We start from the raw sequence: 19,226 nt of genomic DNA on the forward strand, positions 1-19,226 counted from the left end.
GGTACGTTTAGGGAAAGTAAGAAGCCTAAAATATATTCAGGGTATGTAGCCTATATGACAACGTTAATTGAAGTAGAACCATCCACCTTTAAAGAGTTTGTCAAACATCAAGAATGGAAAGATGCCATGAATGAATAATATAAATCAATAATGAAGAGTGGAGTTTGGGAAATGATTTCTGGGCCCGAAGACAAATATGTGGTAACTTCCAAATGGCTCTATAAGATTAAGCATGTAGATGGAAGTATTGATAAATATAGGGCAATATTTGTGGCTAGGTGTTTCTCCCAATAGGAAGGAATTGATTATGAAGAGAAATTTGCACCTAGAATAAGGTATACAACTATACATTCCTTGGTCTCTTTGGCAGCGTCGATGGGATGGAACACCCATCAAATGGATGTAAAGACAACATTCTTGAATGGTACTATCGATGAAGAAGTCTATATAGAAAAACCCTTGGGATTTGAAATAAAAGATAGAGAGACTCATGTCTGCAGGCTAAAGAAGGCACTTTATGGCCTTAAGCAAGCACCAAGGGCTTGTTATGTAAGGATGGACACATATCTACAAAGATTGGGCTTCTCAAAGAGTTTTGTTGATATGAATATCTATATCAAGGTTGTGAAGTATGAGCCTGTAATCATTCTTCTATATGTGGATGATCTTCTCATGACAGGTTTGGGAGGTCATATTCAAGAGTGTAAAATGTAATTGGTAGCATAATTCAATATGAAGGATCTAGGGTTGATGCACTATTATTTGGGGTTGGAATTTTGGCAAGGACCCGATGAGATATATCTAGGTCAAGGAAAATATGTGATCAAGATGCTAAAAAGGTTTGACATGATGGATTTCAAACCTATGAAAACCCCTATGATAACAAATTTGAAGAGGCTAAGAAGTTCTTATTTAAGCCCTGTGGATCTGACAAGGTATAGACAATTTGTTTGCTCACTGATGTATTTGGTAAACACTCGACCAAACATTTGTTTTGCAGTGAATATTCTGAGTCAGTTCCAGCCCAAGCATGATCATTGGATAGTATCCAAGCATATACTAAGATATCTGCAAGGAACAATCCAGTACTGCCTGAAGTATGATAAAAAGAATGATGTCCACTTGATCGGATATATAGATTTTGAATGGGGAGGCAATGAGATGGATGAGAGAAGCACTACTAGAGGATGTTTTAGTTTGGGATCCTCAATGATATCCTAGATAAGTAGAAAGAAAGAATCAGTTGCTTTGAGAAGTGTTGAGGTTGAATATATTGCATCCTGTGAAGTAAGCAAAGAAGTTGTCTGGTTGAGGAAGTCGTTGTCCAACTTGTTCGAAGGACCGATGGACCCTAAGGTGATACATTGTGACAACACTAACTCTATAAGGTTGTTTGAAGACCCAATGTTTCATGGAAAGATAAAGAACATAAATAACAAGTATCACTACATACGAAATTTGGTGCAAGATGGAGTGTTACAACTACAGTATATCTCCATTGTTGAACAAGTAGTTGACATATTGATAAAATATCTTCCTAATAAGAAGCTTGTGTATTTGAGAGACAGGCTCGGATTGGTTGATATATCCTCCCTAGTTGAGAGGGAGAGATAGACATATCATTATTGTCTTCACTACATGAAGAAAGAATGGAGGATTGGGTAAGCATTTAGTTTTCGATACTCTTTGAGGATGAGGTAGGGAATCTAAGATGTAAGAGTAGTCAAAGAGGAAATTCCTTGAGAATGTGTTATTCCAAGATAGGAATTGTCATAAATGGACACACCCTATGAACATCCGAGTGGGGTGTGTGCCTGAAGAGATAATGATGTCTATCAATCATTGGTCTCACCAACATTATGATCTGATCTTGTGGAGATATATACATGTTAGTCAAGGCCTTGCTATGTGACAATGTTGGTTGGTATGATGCAAAGAGATAAGTTTAAATGATATCTTACAAATTATGGCTCTTCTTATGAGATCTCTTCAATGTCAAAATGTCCATGTACAATTATTAATACCTCCCTAATGTTAGCACTCCATGAATTCTACTAGGCTGAAGGTAGTTTCACAAAGGTAACCACAAAACCGCTTTTAACTAGAAACTGGTTTTTTCTAGCTAGAGCGGGCTCCCTCACTCAGGAAAAAATAAATTAGGGACTTTGCAAGCACATACAACACACAAACCAGAATGAAAAGTGTCTTTTAAAATTTTATTGGGAATTGGTGAAGGGTTCTGGAATAATTGATGCATGTGATCATGACTTTCCTTTCTCATTATACCGATGCATTTCCCAACCAATTGCATACACAAAGGCTTGTCTAGTACATACTTTGAATAGGAAAACAATTTCTATTACAGTGGAACATAAACATAAAAACACTAATCCACTATAACAGAACAAATGAAACTTTTGTTACTGCAATTTCAATGAGTGAATGTAAAGAGGGAAAAACAGAACATTTGAAGGCATAATACATTCTATTTGCAACTAAAACATTTGGTACAGCTAAATAAAAGCATACAAGATTAATTCTAATGTATTTGTTCCATTATACCTTTAAAAAGACTGAGAAGAAACATAAATAAGATCACAAATACATTGGAGAAAGACAATTTCAAAGTGTCATACTGCAAGAATCTTTGTAATGGTAATTGGAATAACTTCAACATCAAGCATATTCATTAATATAGATCACAACACACATGTGTCTACGATAGTTTAGAATAATATCGAACCAACAACAACCTCTACTCCATCTATTTTCCAACTTAAATAAAGATTTTGTAGCAAGTAAAAATCATCTAGATGAAATGCATCGTTGATTCATACAATGGATCCAATCAAACAAAAAAGAGGAAACTTTTTGTTGTTTCAAGTTTTTTTTCTCGACTGATAAAAAACAAAAAACAAAAAATTGCTTATCACTTTATCTTAAAAAAAAACTAAATCTCTAAAAGCATATATATCTTTGAACTATATCCTCATGGATGAATAAAAGCAGTAAAAACAGGGACAACTGGCTGCAGACTGTGCAGTGACTGGGTAGCAGTTGGGTAACGACAATGTTGGCACATTTTCCTCCCAAAGGTGGCACGTGACTAGTGACTGGTCATTTGAGTTGACTCCCACCTCTAATACACGTTCATTCCTTCAACCTCTGGTAGCTAGCATCTTCCTTGCACTTGTATAAATCTATAGGCAGGAGTTGTGCAGTGGCTATGTAGAAACTACGTAGCTGAACTTTCAATAGCGCCTCTTTCACGCCATCATGTTTTAACAAAACATAACCATAGTACTATAGGTCTCTCCAGATATCCAACACCATTTCAACATACTAATCAAAGTGCAAACTGCAACTTGAAAACAAAAAAAATACCCTTCTTGTGCAACATAATCACCTTCAGTCATGCACAAAACTACAAAAAAAAATTCAAACAATAAATTGTTGCCTTCTTTTCCTCTTGCTAGATGCTTTGCTAGTGGAAGCTTGAACCTTAGGAGATTTAGGTGTAGGATCCTTATGTTCAATAGGCACTGGTTGATGAGGTTTTGTTTTAGATTGAGATTTAGATCTTGGTCTTAGCACTCTTCTAGGTGGAGGTTTCTTGGCCGCCTCTTTGTATTTCCTAACATACTCCTCAGCCTCAGCTAATATTTTCTTCATACTCCTCAGCCTTGTATTTATTACCAGGCTTCTGACATAAAGATTCTTGCATTGCCTTCTTATAGGAAGTAACCATTTGACAAAGTTCTTACCTCTGTCCAAGGCTTTACAGGCTTCACGCATTTCTTTGTCACAATTTTCAAGCAAATGCTGAACACTTATAATCTTCAAATTCAAGCTTCTGTGATCCATAATTTGTTAATTCATGAAGATTTTCGGAAAAAAATCACATTGCCAATATTTGGTTGACGTGTTTCGAACCAGCCAATGTGGTTCATCTTCAGGACAAGATGAAGAGACAGATCCTAGAAGGAGGTTAAATAGGAAAAAAGGTCTTCCTATCAGCTAGAGTAAAACGGCTAAATTTGACCAAGGAGGGAAAATTATATTGTTTAATAATTTATTTATTTTATTTATTTATATATTATTAACCAAACGACTATATTTGACTACGTTAGGGAATTATTTAATTCGTTTAAATAGTTAATAATTATTTATTTATTCAATTAATTTATTTATTTATTCATTCCCTTATTTAATTACTTATTGTTCTTATTTAATTGTTTATTTGGTATTAATATGGAAAAATAATAAGGATTAAAAACCGATAAAAAAAATAAGGAATAAATAAATAATAATACAACTAGAAATTAAATGGCGAAGGTAAAATAAAAAATAAATAAATAAATTTTAACAATGGAATAAAAATAAAAAGAGAAGGTGTTCTTAAAAAAATAAATAAATTTTAACAAGGGAATAAAATAAAAAGAGAAGGTGTTCTTAAAAAAATAATAATAAATGATAATAGTAAAAGCGATAAATAAACGCCCACGGGGCTTTGGATTGACGGTGAATGGGTGGCTTGTTAAGACACTCCTTGCGATAGGTCACCAGTTCAAATCCCTCGTGGGTACTTAGGTTAGTCTTAACATAGAAAAAAAAAAAAAAAAAAAAAAAAACGATAAATAAACAAATGCTAATAATGAATACATAAATAATATTACTAATAAAAATTAATAAATAAATAAATTGAGAGGCTAATCCTCTTTAATTAATAAAAGGAATAATTAAAAAGGGGGGAATAGAACATAAAAATGAAAAAGCCCAGACAAAGAGGAGAAAAACTAGGAGGAGAGGGTGGGAATCCAATAGCTACTAATTTTCTAGCCGTCATCCCGACGACCTCTCAATTTCAATGGCTTCCCTAAACTTACGGTGATGAAAATGAGAGATTTTTGCGACGACCTTAGCCTCCTCAATGCATATATGATGCTTGGTCTTCGCTGCATGTTCTGCCAAAGCAGAAGATTTGGTCCTCCCATGCTTGATATCCACAGCGTGTTCCTTAATCCTTTGGTTAATAGACCGACCTGTTTCACCAATGTATGAGGTCCCACATGAACATGGGATAACATAAACACCTTTCAAATCCATAGGGTTCACTTGGTCTTTAACAGACCTTAGGGAGCTCTTAATGGTGTTGAGGGGTCTAAAGGTTGAGGGAACATTATGCTTCTTCAGGATTCTCGCAATCTTGTCAGTCATCCCTTGGATGAAGGGGAGGTGAACTCTTGCACAACAATTAATAGTGTCAGTCTTAACCTTAGGACCCTTATTAGCTTTGAGGAAAGCTTTAACACCCTACTTCCTACTATAACCATTATGGACAAATACATTAAGGAGATGGGACTTTCATTAGAAAGGTGGTCTTAATCTGAAACCCGTAGAGCACGAGTGGCTAACGTGCTGAGAACACCTATCTTCTGAGTAGGAAAATGATGGGAACTCGCATGAAGATATTGCTCAGTATGAATATTTTTACGATAAACCTGATGGGAGAAAGATCCATCAACTTTCCTTGAAATGAGGACATCAAGGCAAGGAAGGCAACCCTCAACTTCTTGCTCCATGGTGAACTTTATGGAGTCAAACTGATTATTAAGATGCTCGAAAAAGCGATCTAACTTCTCAGGCCCATGTTTCCATATGGAGCAGGTGTCATTGACAAATATTTTCCAAATCTTAGGTTTAAAAGTAGCTGAAGATAAGGCTTTGGATTCAAAGTCTTCCATGAACATATTTGCAACAATGGGGGACAAGGGAGAACCCATGGCCACCCCATAGGTTTGTTCATAGAACTCACCTTCAAAACAGAAAAAGGTAGAAGTGAGGCAAATCTCAACTAATCTGGCAGTGTCGGGATCAGTAAGGCGAAAGATGATATCAAGGGCATCCTTGATGAGGATGCTAATGTACAGGGAAACAACATCAAAACTAACAAGATTGTCTCCAGGATCAAATTTCATATCATGTGATTCACTAACAAATGAGGCAGAGTCTTTGACAAAGGACTTCGTCCGACCTACCAGGGGTTTAAGCTTCATGGCTAAATATTTAGCTAAAAGATAGCTAGGCCCTCCTATGGTGTTGACAATGGGTCTAAGGGGGACCCCTTCTTTGTGAATTTTAGGGAGCCCATAGATCCTGGGAGTAATAGGATTACTCTCGATAAGCTTATGGCTAAAGGAGCTAACAGAGCTATTGGATTTAATAGCAAGAGCAACTGATTTAGAAATCTTTTTCAAGGGATTCTTGTCAAGTTTTATGTAGCTTCCGTTATTGATCAGGTGATACAACATCTTCTTAAGATAATATTCTTAATCAAGGATGACAGCAGCCGCACCTTTTTCTGCTTTTAAAACAACGATGTTTGGGTTCCTATTCAGGGATTTTAGGGCTTCAAACTCATTCTTGTTGATGTTATGCTTAGGGGGGATTTTCTTTCCTAAGGATAATGACACAGTCTTGCCGAATAATATCTTTAATATTATCAGGTAAGCCCTTTATCCCATATTCTACATCACACATAATATCAGCCACTGGAATTTTCTTGGGAGCAAGGGAAAAATTTAATCCCTTCTCTAAAAGTCTAAAGACCAAAGGAGGAAAAGAAAAACTCGATAAATTAACTACTTTATTATTAGGATGATTAATATTAGTATTACTCGGGTGAACATTGTTATTATTAATAATATTTCTATTATTACATTCATCACCTTTATTATTATTAATATACCTAAGTCCTCTCTTGTTATTGTTATTATAGCTAGATATAATAAATTCTTTATTATTACTTGATCTACTACTATTTTTAACACTATTTACATCCACTTCTTTATTAATATCTATAGAGTTAAAAGGAGTTATTATCAATACTATTATTACTATTGATATCAATATCTTTACTATCATTACTAAACAAAGAACTAAGATAATACTATTATTACTATTGATATCAATATCTTTACTATCATTACTCAACAAAGAACTAAGATTGTTATTATATATAGCATTACTATTATTATTAATGTTATTATTTTTATTATTATTACAAATTTTATTATTAAAACAAATAATATGAGGGTTATTATTACTATTGAAACCAATTTCTTAACTATTATTATTAAACAAAGAACTAAGATTGTTATTATATATAGTATTAATATTATTATTAATGTTATTATTTTTATTATTATTACAAATTTCATTATTAAAACAAATAGTATGAGGGTTAATATGGCAGGGAGAGGAGGGTGTTCGAAGACTCAAAGCAGAGGGATCCAAGGGAATTAAAGGGCAGGTGAGCAATGACCTACGACTACGGCAATGGGAGGAAACTAGCGCAGATGAGGCATGTTGAAGGCCTATAGCTTGGTCAGCGGAATAATTTCCGGGAAAAGAATGAGATGAAGAGCGAGATGGGGCAGTGGAGGGGTTCATGGAATCTGGCAGAGTTAAAGGAAGGGAATGCAGGCTAGCATTGGACAGACATGACGAGAATAGCAGAAGATTGGGAGAGCTACCGATGGCAGAAGGTAGACTCTCGACTAGAGCGGATTGGGTGGAAGAAAGACCAGGACGAGAATAGCTGGGTAGCATTGAATTGACAAGACAGTCCATCAGGCTGGAAGACAAATCTCGGAGAGTAAATTCATCAACGACCACCGGATCTAGGTTATCAGGGGAGTCGACTGGAAGCGAAATGGCCTGGGGACTCTCGTGCTGGGAATGACAGTCATCAACAGAACCAATTACCCGGCTGGAACGAGGAGTGAATGAGCCAGATCCATCACCATTAGAAGTTGTTTATGCTTGCTTGTCATTAATATTGCCTTCCACCCAGGATCTGAGGGCAGACAATTAGCTTCGATCAATTCTGCTTTCCGAGGAGAAGCCGGACGAGATCGAGGAACCTTCGAAGGAAGAGGATCTAATGGAGAGTTTGGAGAATTTTTTGCATTGATTATCTGTCCAGATCTCTTCCATCCGTCGAGATTTTAACGCTAAGCAAGCTTCAATCTTGTTCCATAGCTCTGTGGACAGCAAGCTAGACAGCTCCAAATGTAACGAGAGCAGCTTCCTAGAAAGAAAATCAAGCTTTTTTCTAACTCTAGAAATCTCAGAACGAACTAAGGCGAGACCGACATTCAAAAAAATAGGATGAGAACCTGATTTATTGAGGCGATGCTTAATCTGAGCAAAGAGAGGAACGACTGAAGAATCTATCCATCTCTTAAGGAAAGCAAGATCTGTCTGAAGAATCTATGCATCTCTTAAGGAAAGCAAGAGCTGTTTTCATCTTAGAAACTTGCAAGTGTGCTTTCCCGTGCAGGGTAGTGATATTCGAATTCAAGCTTTTGTGATCCATAATTTGTTAATTCATGAAGATTTTTGGCAAAAAAAAAAAAAATCACATTGCCAATATTTAGTCAATGCAAACTAGCGAGTGCGGTTGATCTTGATATGATGAAGAGACAGATCCCAGAAGGAGGTTAAATAGGAAAAAAGGTCATCCTAAAGGCTAGAGCAAAACGGCTAAATTTGATCAAGGAGGGAAAATTATATTCTTAATAATTTATTTATATATTATTAACCAAATCGCTATATTTGACTAGGTTAGGGAATTATTTAATTTGTTTAAATAGTTAATAATTATTTATTTATGTATGTATTCATTCCCTTATTTAATTACTTATTGTTCTTATTTAATTGTTTATTTGGTATTGATATGGAAAAATAATAAGGATTAAAAACCGATAAAAATAAATAAATAAATAAATTTTAACAAGGGAATAAAAATAAAAAGATAAGATGTTATTAAAAAAAATATATATATATATATTAAATGATAATAGTAAAAGCCATAAGTAAACAAATACTAAATAATGAATACATAAATAATATTACTAATAAAAATAAATAAATAAATCAACGGAGAGGCTAATCCTCTTTAATTAATAAAAGGAAGAATAAAAAAGGGGGAAATAGAACGTAAAAATGAAAAAGCCCAGACAAAGGGGAGAAAAACTAGGAGGAGAGGGCAGGAATCCAACAACTACTTATTTTTCAGTCGTCATCCTAAGAAGATGCTAGATCACCTGATCAATAGCAGAAGCTACAAAAAACTTGACAAGAATCCCTTGAAAAAGGTTTCTAGATCAGTTGCTCGTGCTATTAAATCCAGTAGCTATGTTAGCTCCTTTAGCCATAAGCTTATCGAGAGTAATCCTATCACTCCCAGGATCTATGGGCTCCCTAAAATTCACATAGAAGGGGTCCCCCTTAGACCCATTGTCAACACCATAGGAGGGCCTACCTATCTTTTAGCTAAATATTTAGCCATGAAGCTTAAACCCCTGGTAGGTCAAACAGAGTCCTTTGTCAAAGACTCTGCCTCATTTGTTAGTGAATTACAGGATATGAAATTTGATCCTCGAGACAATATTGTCAGTTTTGATGTTGTTTCCCTGTACACTAGCATCCCCATCAAGGATGCCCTTGATGTCATCTTTCGCCTTACTAATCCCGACACTACCAGATTAGTTGAGATTTGCCTCACTTCTACTTTTTTCTATTTTGAAGGTGAGTTCTATGAATAAACCTGTGGGGTGGCCATAGGTTCTCCCCTGTCCCCCATTGTTGCAAATCTGTTCATGGAAGAATTTAAATCCAAAGCCTTATCTTCAACTACTTTTAAACCTAAGCTTTGGAAAACATTTCTTGATGACACCTGCTCCATATGGCAACACAGGCTTGAGAAGCTAGATCACTTTTTCGAGCATCTTAATAATCAGTCTGACTCCATAAAGTTCACCATGGAGCGAGAAGTTAAGGGTTGCCTTCCTTTCCTTGATGTCCTCATTTCAAGGAAAGTTGATGGATTTTTCTCCCATCAGGTGTATCGTAAAAAGACTCATACTAAGCAATATCTTCATGTGAGTTCCCATCATTTTCCTTCTCAGAAGATAGGTGTTCTCAACATGTTAGCCACTCGTGCTCTATGGATTTCAGATGAAGACCACCTTTCTAATGAAAAGACCCATCTTCTTAATGTCTTTGTCCAGAATGGTTATAGTAGGTAGCAGGGTTTTAAAGCTTTCCTCAAAGCTAATAAAGGTCCTAAGGTTAAGACTGACACTACTGATCGTCGTGCAGGAGTTCACCTCCCCTTCATTCAAGGGACGACTGACAAGATTGCAAGGATCCTGAAGAAGCATAATGTTCCCTCTACCTTTAGACCCCTCAACACCATTAAGGGATCCCTAAGGTCTATTAAAGACCAAGTGAACCCTATGGATTTGAAAGGTGTTTATATTATCCCGTGTTCATGTGGGACCTCATACATTGGCGATATAGGTCGGTCTATTAACCAAAGGATTAAGGAACACGCTGTGGATATCAAGCATGGGAGGACCAAATCTTCTATTTTGGAAGAACATGCATCGAAGACCAAGCATCATATATGCATTGAGGAGGTTAAGGTCGTCGCAAAGATCTCTCATTTTCATCATCATAAGTTTAAGGAAGCCATTGAAATTGAGAGGTCATCTAATAATATTAATAGGGATGACGACTGGAAAATTAGTAGTTGTTGGATTCTCACCCTCTCCTCCTAGTTTTTCTCCTCTTTGTCTGGGCTTTTTCATTTTTATGTTCTATTCCCCCCTTTTTTGTTCTTCCTTTTATTAATTAAAGAGGATTAGCCTCTCTGTTTATTTATTTATTTATTTATTTTTATTAGTAATATTATTTATGTATTCATTATTAGTATTTGTTTATTTATCGCTTTTACTATATAGAATCTATATATTGCTTTTACTATCTATATTATATATATATATATATATATATATATATATATATTAATGAACACCTTCTCTTATATATTTTTATTCCCTTGTTAATTTTATTTTTTTTAAGAACACCTTCTCTTTTTATTTTTATTCCCTTGTTATTTTTTTATTTTTTAAATCCTTATTATTTTTCCATATCAATACCAAATAAACAATTAAATAAGAACAATAAATAATTAAATAAGGGAATGAATAAATAAATAATTATTAACTATTTAAACGAATTAAATAATTCCCTAACCTAGTCAAATATAGATGTTTGGTTAATAATATATAAATAAATTATTAAACAGTATAATTTTCCCTCCTTGGTCAAATTTAGTTGTTTTCCTCTAACTGTTAGGATGACATTTTTTCCTATTTAACCTCCTCCTTGGATTTGTCTCTTCATCTTGTCGTGAAGATGAACCACACTGGCTGGTTCGAAACTGTTAAAATTGGCAACTAGGGCCAAACTCCATGTGGGTCATCTTATTAATGGCAGCTGATATTTTTATTGGATCCCTCTCATTGAGAGGTGTAGGATTTATCTAAAGATCATCCGATTCCAATAAGTATTTATGAAGATATGAATTTATTTTGATTATGAACAAATTGTCAAGTCGGCCAGCAACTTATGTAGGCTCAGAAGCCCAACAGTCATGTCTATTCAACCTCTACGTTTTAGTATAAATAGAAGAGGACTTGAAGTCATTTGTCACACATACACTCACTCTTGTGATCTCACTTCATCCTGTTTTGGGTTTGATGAAGATGAGAGCTAGAGGGAGTGCCCTAGGGTATACGCTGCCCTAGATAACATGCCCTAGATCTAAATGAAGTCATAGGAGAATAAGTTCTACGTTGCTAAAAAAAGCTAGAAAAGCGGGAAAAGCCAGAACTGCCTCAAAAGCCGGAAAATCCGGAACTGCCGGAACTGCCGTAAAAGCCGAAAAAGCCGGAAAAGCTGGAATTGTCGGAAAAGCCGGAAAAGGTAGAATTGCCGGAAAAGCCGGAAAATCTGGAATTGTCAGAAAAGCCGGAAAAGCCAGAACTGCCGAAAAAAGTCGGAACTGTCGAAACTGTGGGAACTGCCAGAACTACTGGAAGAACCAGAACTATCGGAAGAGCCGGAAAAGCCGGAATTGTTGGAAAAGCCAGAAAAGCCGGAAAAGCCGGAACTATTGGAAAATCCAGAAAAGCCAGAACTGTCGGAACTATTGGAAAAGCCAAAACAACCAGAACTGCCAGAACTACCAGGAACTGCCGGAACAATAGGAGCATCTGTCTCCGAAGAAGAGCAGCATGCAAGGGACAACTAACTAACATTGGGACAGTTGTATGGTACTTAGCAACAAGCTAAGTACAATAAGCATGCTAGGGACAAAAAGCAAGCAAGGGACAACAAGAAAGCAAGGTGCATCCAACACATAGGTCAGGATGGCAACGTGGTGCAACAATGGCACATAATGCAGTACAGTGATGGGTACAGTCATGATTAATGAAGTATGATGAGATGCAGCATAATGATGATGGGTGTAGCATGGTGTAGTGCAGTGAGGTGCAACATGATGACAAAATGCAGCACATCGATAGGTGAAGGAATCACCTTGGAGAATCAGTTGAAGTAGCATGTCTTTAACTGATCTCATGTATCATCTTCTTAGAGATGATCTATGCTCTTATCTAGATAAGTCAAAGTGTTGACTTATGTTGTAAATGTACTATCTCTCTCTCTCTCTCTCTCTATTGAACTATTGAAGAACATATAAGAAGAATTGATCAAGGGTTTCCCCACATTGGGGTTTGTCCCTGGCTAGCGCCACATCTTGTGTCCGCTTGTCTTGGCTTGTCTTCTACAATTTATATTTATGTTCTATCTATAGTTTACTTTAGTGCTGATGTGATTGCTAATTTGGAAAAGATATTGGAAAATTAAAATAAATTGCTCTAGCATAGAACATACCTAAAATTAACATGGTATCAGAGCTGAGGTGAAGACAATGCCCAAGCAAGAGTGAAAGAGCAATCACCGAAGATGGTTGGGAAAGGACAAAAGGATCAGTGGATTCCTCATCCCTCTTCAAATTCACCGAGGGTGAAGTCGAAGCAAAGAATATTATCAGAATGGTGCAGCAAAAGTTTTTGATGGCCTACCTAAAGATCACTTCAATGGGAAGTCCGTATCTAAGGATGGAAAGAAAGGCAGATGCCTTGGTTGTAATAAGTCCAGCCATTATGTGCAGGAGTGTTCGAATGGCAGAGACACATCTCTTGATGAAGATAACAATCATTCCAGGGACATCTTCAATGATCAAAGGAATGACAGGTAATGCAGGTCATCAAGGAAATGGTCGACTCTTCAAAGAAAGCAAGGAACCCCAGGTATGAAGAATCAAATGTTGTTTTTGATAAGATAAAGAAGTGTTATCTTGTATTGGCCCTCTCCTTCAGATTCTTTGGGAATCTGGCTTATTGATTGTAGTGCTTCAAGGCACTTCATTGGATAGTAGGGTGCACTCTCTAATTTGGTAGAGATGGAAACAATCGTGGGATTATACTTGGAGCTGATGCCACCTATCCCAGAAAGGGTGTAGGGAATGTTACCCCTCAATTGAATGAGGGTAACTCGATTCATTTACAGAATCTCCTTTATGTACTTCATCGCAAGAAGAACCTGGTGTCCATTTCGGCAATGGAAGTCAAAGGTTACAGGGTGGCACTCATCGATGGAAAGGTACGTGTTTGGAAATAGAATTTTCAAAGATGTTTTTGAGTTCAGGGTTGTATCAAGTTGCAAGAAGTCCACTAGGGACCATGTCCATTGGCACATAGCACCGAAGGTTTGTGAGTCATATGGTGAGAGGGATTCCTGAGTTCAAAAGAGCATGAAAATACATGTTTGAGATGTACTGAAGGAAAATCTTATAATGGGACATTCCCCTCATGTAGCAGGTCCACAGGTTTGGAACAACCCGAGGGGTTTGAGATTCATGATCGGGAATCTCATGTATACAGGTGGAAGAAAGCCCTCTATGGCTTGAAGCAAAACACCCCGGGTGTAGTATGAGAGGATTGATAGCTGTCTGATGAAGTTGAGATTCACTAGGAGTGAAACCGATCCAAACCATTACTCGAAGGTTGTGGATGATAGACCTATCATACCGGCACCTTATGAGGACAACCCATTTCTGACAGGTGCAGACCCTCTCATTTGCAGAAGTAAGAGGGAGTTGGATTTCGAATGTGGAATGATAAAGTGCAAGCCTGTGACTACCTAGAGGATCTTGACTTTCAGAAGTTATATGGTAGTGATGTCGGACCAGATTTGGGAAATGCCTCTTAGTTTCATAAACTCATTCGCATTGATGTTCTTGATTCCGTTCGGACATATGTTTTGCAGTTATCATGGTGAGATCATATTTGGTGGAGCCTCACTGGATTGGTGCTAAGAATCTTTTGAGATATCTTTAGGGCACAATCTCTCATGGATTGAGATACACTGCCAGAAATATGAAATTGCATGATTATTTGAATGCTGATTGGGTAGGCAGTGTGGTGGACTGTAAGAGAACTTCCGGGTGCTATTTCTCCTTGGGATCTACTTCGATGATGTGTTCTTCATGACGATTATGTAGCAGGATGATTAGTTCTCCTGTGAGGTCTGGATGATGTGTTCTCCATGACGATTGTGTAGCAGAATGATTAGTTCTCCTGTGAGGTCTGGATGATGTGTTCTACAAGACGATTGTGTAGCAAGATGATTAGTTCTCCTGTGAGGTCTGGATGATGTGTTCTCCATGATGATTGTGTAGCAAGATGATTAGTTCTCCTATGAGGCCTAGATGATGTGTTCTCCATGGCGATTGTGGAACAAGATGATTCGCTCTCTTGTGGGATAGGATGATTCACTCTCCTGTGGACATGATGATTCGCTCTCCTGTGGACAAGATGATTTGCTCTCTTGTGGGATAGGATGATTCGCTCTCCTATGGACAGGATGATTAGTTCTCCTGTCGAGGCATCCTACCCATGCAGTCCGAGACTCATGGGAAGTACCTCTCATCTGATCAATGAGCAGGGAAATGAGGATAGGGACCATAGTAGTATCGATGGATGCATCGTTGTATCTACTGTACTCCCTATGCTAGGATGACCTTCATTGATCTGGGATCAATGATACTGATCTGGGACCAGTGGTAGGAGTTGTACCCACTATGACACTGACTTTGGGTCAGTAGAGGACTAGTCTGGGACCAGTGGTACATACTCTGAGACTGACTTCGAGTCAGTAGAATACTGGTCTGGGACCAGTGGTAGGAGTTGTACCCACTATGACACTGACTTCGAGTCAGTAGAGGACTGGTTTGGGACTAGTGGTACATACTCTGAGACTGACTTCAAGTCAGTAGAATACTGGTCTGGGACTAGTTGTAGGAGTTGTACCTACTATGACACTGACTTTGGGTCAGTTGAGGACTGGTCTGGGACCAGTGGTACACACTCTGAGACTGACTTCGGGTCAATGGAGAATGGTATGACACATTCTTAATCAATTCTTCTTCTTCATGGTTTAGCAAAGCATAGTAGAGCCAACAGAGCTGAGCAGAGCAGAGCAGAGCCATTAGAGCTGAGCAAAGCAAAGCAGAGCCAGCAGAGCTGAGCAGAGCCAGTAGAGCTAAGCAAAGCAAAGCAGAGCCAGCAGAGCTGAGCTAAGCAGAGCAGAGCCAGCAGAGCTTAGCAGAGCCAACAGAGCTGAGCATAGTAGAGCAGAGACAACAGAGTTGAGCAGAGCAAAGCAGAGCCAACACAGCTGAGCAGAGCAGAGCAGAGCCAACAGAGCTAAGCAGAGTAGAGCTGAGCCAGCAAAGTTGAGCAGAGCCAACAGAGTTGAGCAGAGCAAAGCCAAGCTAGTAGAGCCGAACAGAGCAGAGCAGTGCAAGGGCACTAATGGCAGAGATAGTATAGTCAGGACATATGGATTAGCGGATGGAGTTCTCCCTAGTTGAGAAGGAGTGTTAAAATTGGCAACTAGGGCCAAACTCCATGTGGGTCATCTTATTAATGGCAGCTAATATTTTTATTGGATCCCTCTCATTGATAGGTGTAGGATTGATCTAAAGATCATCCGATTCTGATAAGTATTTATGAAGATATGAATTTATTTTGATTATGGACAAATTTTCAAGTCGACCAGCAGCTTATGTAGGCTCAGAAGCCCAACAGTCATGTTTATTCAACCTCTACGTTTTAGTATAAATAGAAGATGACTTGAAGTCATTTGTCACACACACACTCACTCTTGTGATCTCACTTCATCCTGTTTTGGGTTTGATGAAGATGAGAGCTAGAGGGAGTGCCCTAGGGTATACACTGCCCTAGATAACATGCCCTAGATCTAAATGAAGTCATGGGAGAATAAGTTCTACGTTGCTCAAAAAATCCGGAAAAGCGAGAAAATCCAAAACTGCCGGAAAAGCCGGAATTGTCGAAAAACCCAGAAAAGGCGGAATTGTCGGAAACGCCGGAAAATTCGGAACTGTCAGAAAAGCCAGAAAAGCCGGAACTGCCGAAAAAGCCTGAACTGTCGGAACTGCTGGAACTGCCGCAACTGCCGGAAGAGCTGGAACTGTCAATAGAGCTGGAACTGCTGGAAAAGTCGGAACTATCGGAAAAGCCAGAAAAGACAGATTTGACAGAAAAGCCGAAAAAGCCGGAAAAGTTGGAATTGCCAGAACTGTTGGAAAAGCTAGAATAGCCAGAACTGCCGGGATCTGCCGGAACAACAGGAGCATCTGTCTCTGAAGGAGAGCAGCATGCAAGGGACAACTAAATAACATTGGGACAGTTGTATGGTACTTAGCAGCAAGCTAAGGACAATAAGCATGCTAGGGACAACAAGCAAGAAAGGTGTAGCCAACACATAGGTCAGGATGGTAACATGGTGCAACAATGGCACATAATACAGTGCAGTGATGGGTACAGTCATGGTTAATGAAGCGTGATGAGATGGAGCATAATGATAATGGGTGTATCATGGTGCAGTGCAGTGAGGTGCAGCATGATGACAAAATGCAGCACATTGATAGGTGAAGGAGTCACCTTGGAGAATCAGTTGAAGCAGGTCTTTTATTTAGAGGTCAAACACCCATTGAGTCCTTATAGGGTTTTTCCTAGGATCAATAAGTCAAAAGAGTCATTTTCATATGAAGAAGACCCCATCGGGCACATTGTAACTTGTAAAAAAGAATTCTTTTGTATATTTAAAGTGTCAAAATACCCTCTGAGACCAATTCGGCATGGCAGTTAAGAAGTTGGTCTCATTAGGGCATGTCGTCCTCCTTAGAAGCTTATATATAGGAGGGAACTCGTCCTCCTATGGAAACTCACTCATCTTCTCATCATCTAAGCGAAGGAGAAGTGGAAGAATGCTAGAGAAGAAGGACGAAGGACGAAGCCTTGAGTTATATCTCTCTCTCTCACACACACACATGTGCGAAGAAGGAAGGCTAGGGTTTTGATGTTGCAAGATTGAAGTTGAGGAAATTGAATAAAGAAGGTCGAATGAATGTCTATTAGGTCACTTACAAGCCCTAGAAGAAGGAGTAAGCCAAGAAAATATCAAAGGAAGCCTTGGAAGCCCTAAAAGTCCTCACACATGTGGAAGCATTAACTGTTGCAGGGGCCGAAAAGTTCAGACCTGCAGTGGAGGCCGAAATTCTGTAGTTGGGGGTTGAATTTGTGCAGCTGGAAGAGATTTGACTTAGTTTGACTTCGACAAAGGAATCACATCATCAAGGAGGTCAGACTTGGTCTTGGAAGGGTAGTGGTCTTGGTCTAGAGGTCTTGGAATTCATCATTTGAATAATCCATAAGAAGAAGAGATTTGTGGGTTTTCCTCTCAAGTGGAGAGGTTTTGGCCTTGAGCTGTAGCCTACATCTTTTGTTCTTGTGTATTGGTGATCTTCTTATTTTGGTAGATGTTTGATGATAAGCGTAATAATAAGAGAAGAAGTTAATAATCAAGAAAATTAAAAGTACATCACACACAATTATCAAGTTGAAGAGAAATCATCTTAGTTACAACCATTTAGATTTCTCAACACATCTTTGTTTAGCAAAAAATTGTGCAAGAGAGATGGAATGGTACAAAGAAAACCATCATGAAATTCACTGTAGAATTTCATTTTGATATGAACCACTGGTACATTATCTTCCATGGCATGTTCTTCACAATAGTCTTTGTATATATTTTTGAGTTATTTGTAGATATTCGTTCCATTTCCATTAATTAATTTATGAGTTAGCTTCATATCATCAAGTGATATATTCATTAGCAATTGCGATGATGTATTTCATGATTTCTTCAAGGAAAACTTCTAAATATAGCTTGTGAATCTATGTGAAAAAATGTGTTTTAGCTTTTGCTAATTTTAGGTGATTTCTTTGTGTATAATTATTTAGATAATTTTTTATCTTGTGCTCCCACAACTCACAAATATATTCCAATCTCAACATCTACATGTGCATGGTTTCCCCTATACTTAGGTTCAGATACTATCAAAAATGAAACCAATATTGTAATCTAGGGACTTGTATAGAGTTACTAGCAGCGAACCATTCAAACAATGTATATACATAACAAATATGAGAGAAGGGATGTGTTATCTCAAAATCAGGCCCTGGAAGGCTGCTGACCAGGAAGACTTCAAGTAACTATTTCAAACCTACTTTAGGCTGAGGCTTAGCCTCCTCAACCTGAGAGGGCTCTCTCTAGAGGGGTTTATGATTTTGATTAAGATAAGATGGCTAACTCTTTGTGAAATAACTGTGACAAAAATGAATGCTGGAAATATATTAAACAAGTTTCCATTGGGCCTATGGAGTCACTAACACTTCAAGGTAACAGTGAACTTAATCTTACATGGCAGTCAGGGCATTCTGCATTTGAAGTTCAGAACATAACACATATGGAACCACAGTTTATAGATGCATACAGGAAATCAGAGCACAATCAGTGAATTCTGAGTGATTATACATCTACACAACTGTAAAAAACATTAAGGGAAGGATAAAATCACACATTCTGAACATAGAAATCCTTCATGAATCTTGAGAAGTAAAATTGAAATTATATTACTGAAATGAGTGTTTACATAAGCCAAATACAAGTTGTGTCATAAAATTTTCCAACCCTCATTACATTGTTGTTTCAGCTATATATAGAACTCTTATTCTAACTTATTCGAGCTTCATCCTCCAGCATGAGGGGAATTCGATAACTACCTCTAATGACACCTATCAACTATTTAACTAACTAATAAATACAATAAAGTGCTGACTGGAGTTTTTTAAGAGTTCTAAATTAACTATGACTCTAAC

At 37.7% G+C, this 19,226-nt stretch overlaps 1 protein-coding gene across 1 annotated transcript; it reads right to left on the reverse strand.

The window, feature by feature from the left end:
• Positions 1–5,381: 5,381 nt before the first annotated feature.
• LOC149238673 (uncharacterized) lies at positions 5,382–6,056 on the reverse strand. Its single transcript, XM_089369637.1, has one exon. It carries the CDS (start codon positions 6,054–6,056, stop codon positions 5,382–5,384), a length of 675 nt encoding a protein of 224 aa, XP_089225763.1.
• Between the last annotated feature and the right edge of the window lie 13,170 nt (positions 6,057–19,226).

Source organism: Pinus tabuliformis, chromosome 8 (genome assembly GCF_031772625.1).
Source record: "Pinus tabuliformis cultivar Carrire ecotype Pingquan chromosome 8, CPIR1, whole genome shotgun sequence".
Lineage (NCBI taxonomy): Eukaryota > Viridiplantae > Streptophyta > Pinopsida > Pinales > Pinaceae > Pinus > Pinus tabuliformis.